Source organism: Lotus japonicus, chromosome 5, assembly GCF_012489685.1.
Source record: "Lotus japonicus ecotype B-129 chromosome 5, LjGifu_v1.2".
In the NCBI taxonomy this organism is placed as follows: Eukaryota; Viridiplantae; Streptophyta; class Magnoliopsida; order Fabales; family Fabaceae; genus Lotus; species Lotus japonicus.
Genome location: NC_080045.1, coordinates 54,624,991 through 54,629,460, shown reverse-complemented (window position 1 = coordinate 54,629,460; position 4,470 = coordinate 54,624,991). Strand labels below are relative to the sequence as shown.

At 34.1% G+C, this 4,470-nt stretch overlaps 1 protein-coding gene across 1 annotated transcript; it reads right to left on the bottom strand.

Moving 5' to 3' along the window:
• Positions 1 to 338: 338 nt before the first annotated feature.
• On the bottom strand, positions 339 to 3,605 carry LOC130720092 (replication protein A 70 kDa DNA-binding subunit C-like). Its single transcript, XM_057570695.1, has 10 exons — positions 2,863 to 3,605; positions 2,513 to 2,780; positions 2,339 to 2,435; positions 2,132 to 2,253; positions 1,932 to 2,016; positions 1,721 to 1,856; positions 1,472 to 1,626; positions 1,274 to 1,391; positions 950 to 1,141; positions 339 to 848 (listed from the first exon to the last, which is right to left on the bottom strand). The coding sequence occupies exons 1-10, from the start codon at positions 3,067 to 3,069 to the stop codon at positions 609 to 611; spliced, it is 1,620 nt and encodes a 539-aa protein (XP_057426678.1). The 5' UTR covers positions 3,070 to 3,605; the 3' UTR covers positions 339 to 608.
• Positions 3,606 to 4,470: the final 865 nt, after the last annotated feature.

The following is a 4,470-nucleotide window of genomic DNA, read 5'->3' as shown; positions in this document are numbered from 1 at the left end:
AATGCATCAGGATATAGAGAGTCTTTCATAACATTTACCTCTATTGGATTTAAAGAAAACCAGAAAAAAAAAACCTTCGGTTACCAAACAACTTTTACCCCTGAAAACACAAACTAATCACACTCTAATTTTAAGTGTTTAACAAATAGTTTTAATAACTCAACCAAACACAACCTGTTGTTATAAGTATTTAACATAGTAGTTAAACAATAAATATTAAACATATAAAATAATTCATTAAAGGAGCCCAACCTGATAATTGCCTAACAAAGTACCTCACTGCACAACACATATAACCATAACTCACTGATGATAAATCCATATAAAAAATAACAATATTTCTCCACAAATAATACACCACTTAATATTGAAGATAACATAACATTGTTTACAATCAACATAATAATAATCACATAGTTCAAACTGTAGAAAACACATCAATCCAACGACAACAAACTACATCAAAACACCTAAGGTGTTTCAACATTTACAACAACAGACCAACAACTCAAATACCACCACTTATTCAATTCTTAAAAGACTCCATAAATACATGATTACTTAAAGTCTAACACAATATGCCAGTGGTGTATCTTGATCACAATTCACTACTCTTTCTCCATTTTAACTTGCTTCAACTTAAGTTTGGAAAGTTCACAAACTTTGGCCACATCATCCCCAACCTTCCTCTTGAACAAATTCCCAGAGCATCCAACATAAGATGGACCTGCAGCAAGTGAAGGAGTCAAAACCTCCGGTGTCGAAATTTCAGATGACTGAACAGGACACTGGGACAAATCCTTTTCCTCAGATAGATTCACCACAGGGGCAGCATTAAAACATTCAACCTACAACCAATTAAACCCATCACATTGCAATTTTCTTAATTTCATCCATTATATAAAAATTAAACTTATTGCAGATAGAAACAAAACAACTAACAATATACCACATTAGGCACCACAGCATTAGCATCTGATTTGTAGGCCTCCATCACAGCAGCTTCATCACAAACCCTCTTAATGCGATAAGAATCATCATATTGAAAAACAGTGTTTGACTTCTTCTCAACTTTAAACAGCATTTCTCTACCAACCAATATATCTTCTATCATTGAAGGAAACTCCGCAGACTTTGGATCCTATTATCAATAGCAATAAAATATTCAATTAATGACCAGTAAAACTTCAATAGCATTCTTGTCATACACATGATAACCAACACCCTGAAAATGTAGCCACATACTACCAACACTAAACCAATGATATAATACCTTCACATATGCCAACAGCTCCTTGCATGACTTCATTAAGAGATGCTGAGCATCAAAGTCAAACAAAACAAAGCTTGCAGAACCAGTACCATCACTAACTTCAATCTTGATCTTATACCTAAAACAACCACATAAAAATATATTAAAACCTTGACTACAAACAGTAAAAGATGCAATATATCTTATTGAAAACCAAACCTTGGGATAACATCAATAACATGTTTCATACATGCACCACAATAGTATAAGCCATCATCATAAGCAACCCCTTTGTGGCACTTGCAAGCAAAGTACCACCATTGGTCATCTTGCAATAAACTAACAACCTTTCCTAGCACAATGGAAATTCCATCCTACAGAAAATGGACTATCAAAAACAACACAAATCCCTAACCCAATAACAGATTATAAAACATTCTGCAAACACCAATGACACACAATAAATACCTCAATACTTTCATTCAACTCAGCAATTGTCTTCTTCGGATTGTTGCTGACAAAATCTTCAAACACAGGGACAGCAGGCTTAGGAGTGTAGATGAGCCCAACAGGTTCATTGATTTTGAAATCAATTATAGCAATCCTTGAAGAGAAAACAATTCATTACACATACTATCATGAACCAAAGTAATATAAAAAAAAAATACAGTTTGCATACCTATCCATGAATGAGATGGCTTCAGCAATAGCAGGATTAAAGATAATCCTAGAAGCTTTCATGACATTTTGCACAACACTTTTGCCTAAAAAACAAAGTTACAACTTAACACAACATAGGAAGAAATAATTGACAAATTGAAACTACAACAAAACAGATAAAAAGTAAAATGTAATAACTCGTGTAATTGTAATTCAAACCTCGAAAGGTTTTCAACTTAGCAAGCTGAAAAACAACAATAGGTTTTTCATTTCTATTGGCAGAAAAGTATTCAGAAACAGAATCAGCATATTCCCCAAAGACAGCACAATCAACTTTTCCCCTATTTAAATCACACAAAATTGTTAGCTCATCAATTTATCTAAATTGCTACATAAAACCATCAAATTTGAACAACATTCACATACTTCTCATCACTGATCTCTAGCAACATCATCCTAGTGGAAATTCCTTCTTTTACATAGGTCCTCAGATCAGAGACTGAAGTGACCAATCCGAGAACATCTACACAAAAAGATTTACATCATTTGTTGAAACATTAGACAAACAATCACATATTCGACATAAAAAAAAATGTTTACCTACTAAATACTCTGGCTGCACACCATTCCCATTCAATTTCTCACTATCCTTAAATGAGAAACCCCACCTTGGTATGATACTACTTTCACAAGGAGTCATATTGGTCTTGCAATTAAATAAAATCCTAAAACCATGTTCAGTGGGGCGATAAGAACCAACATTTGGAATCATATGAAAGAAAGTGATCACATACACATTTCCTTCAACTACTAACTCAGCCCACTTCCTAAACAACAACTTCCTTATGGTAGCTTGAATCTTTCCACCCTGCAAAGACAAACACAAAACCCCATCAAATATTTTTCACACCCAAACAAAATAACACAGCTTTAATTCAATTTATACTCACACATTCATCCACCAATATGAGCTCCCTTGCCACAGGTTGTTTGTCTCCAACATAAGAATCAGCAATCCACATACGAACCACCCTAACTTTGATTCTCCAATTATGGTTTGGAGGACAAAGAGACAACACAGAATCAAATGAAGAAGCAGAAGACATATCAAAAACTTGGGAAGAAATTCTTCTTAATGTATTTGTACTTGTCAACATACACAATGACAATTCAAGAAGCTTATATAGGCATCAAAACAGTCTGTACCAGTAAAAAAATCCTACGCACCAAAAGTTTTTCAAAGTACATGATATTCCAATAAAGTAAAACACACACACATAAACATAAAATCTTTAAATTTCACTGCATCAGATACGCACCAAAACTGAAGCTACAAATCAAAAGAACCTAAAAGCATTCTCAAACACCGTTCAAGCAGAAAAAGCAATTCAGCCTCTGACTCTGACATCACACCCAACATAAAAAATTGATTTACTCTTTTATACCAACAAAATTTCATTAAAACTAACATAATCTTCAAAACCAATCTATCGACAAATTCAACCCAAATAACACAAATTAAAGAAGGAACCTCAAATCAATACCCTCAATCAACCAATAAAACGATTCAAACATTTAAATCATCCATAATTCTAAACGTTAATCAATCTTCATGACCTTAGCGAGTTGGAGCCGTCGAACACAGTTGCGAGAGATAAGCAATACATGTTACAAAATAAACCATTCAAACCTAATCTGCCCAACCTACTGCAATAATATCTCCGCATATTATTTATTTCTAGTTTGACCTTTTTTAATTAATTATTTTCTATTACATTTTTTTTCAAATACATAGAAATAATTATTTTTAAATTTACTAATCATACGTCTATTTAAATAATTTAAGTAACTAAATATATATATATATATATTATATATTCAGATACACTGATTTTTAATAGATTTTATCATCCAATTTGCACTCTGACAATTTCTTGCGTAGAAAAAAGATTTTCCTTCCATAGTTCTTGAACAACTCAGTTCTGGGTCCTATAAAGTATTTTTTGAACCGACATCTATTACAAAAAGTCAAAGCACATTGATATTTCCCTTAAAAAATTCCACAAAAGGACACAACATACCCCCTTGTCATGGACCAGCATACACCGAAACAAACACTCAAAGTGAACAGTAAGCTTAAGCTTCTCCCTTTGTAGTGTTTATAGATGCGACTACCCTTTCTTTACTTGGGGATTCAGGTGGGTGGCAACCCACGACGGCTGGATTTTTGGGAACCAATCTTAAGCAAGCTACGTGCTAGACTATCAAATTGGAGACGACGGTCTTTATCTTTTGGGGGGAGACTATGTTTGATTAAAAGCACTTTGTCCTCTATTCCTCTCTTCTATCTGTCATTTTTTAAGATGCCGGCAGGAGTGGAAAAAGATTGCACCAACATCATGAGGAACTTCCTTTGGGGCGGTTTGGATGAAAATAAAAGGACGATTGCTTGGATCAGCTGGGATACAGTTTGTAAACCCAAGCGGCTTGGTGGCCTTGGAGTTAAAAACTGGGGAATGTTCAATACAGCACTCCTTAGTAAATGGCGTTGGAGGCTA

Coding starts and splice junctions, on each gene's coding strand:
- LOC130720092 (XM_057570695.1), bottom strand. CDS start 3,069: ATGTTGACAAGTACAAATACATTAAGAAGAATTTCTTCCCAAGTTTTT. Junction 2,436..2,512: donor GCAGCCAGAGTATTTAGTAG/GTAAACATTTTT, acceptor CTTTTTGTGTAG/ATGTTCTCGGATTGGTCACT. Junction 849..949: donor ATGCTGTGGTGCCTAATGTG/GTATATTGTTAG, acceptor AATTGGTTGTAG/GTTGAATGTTTTAATGCTGC.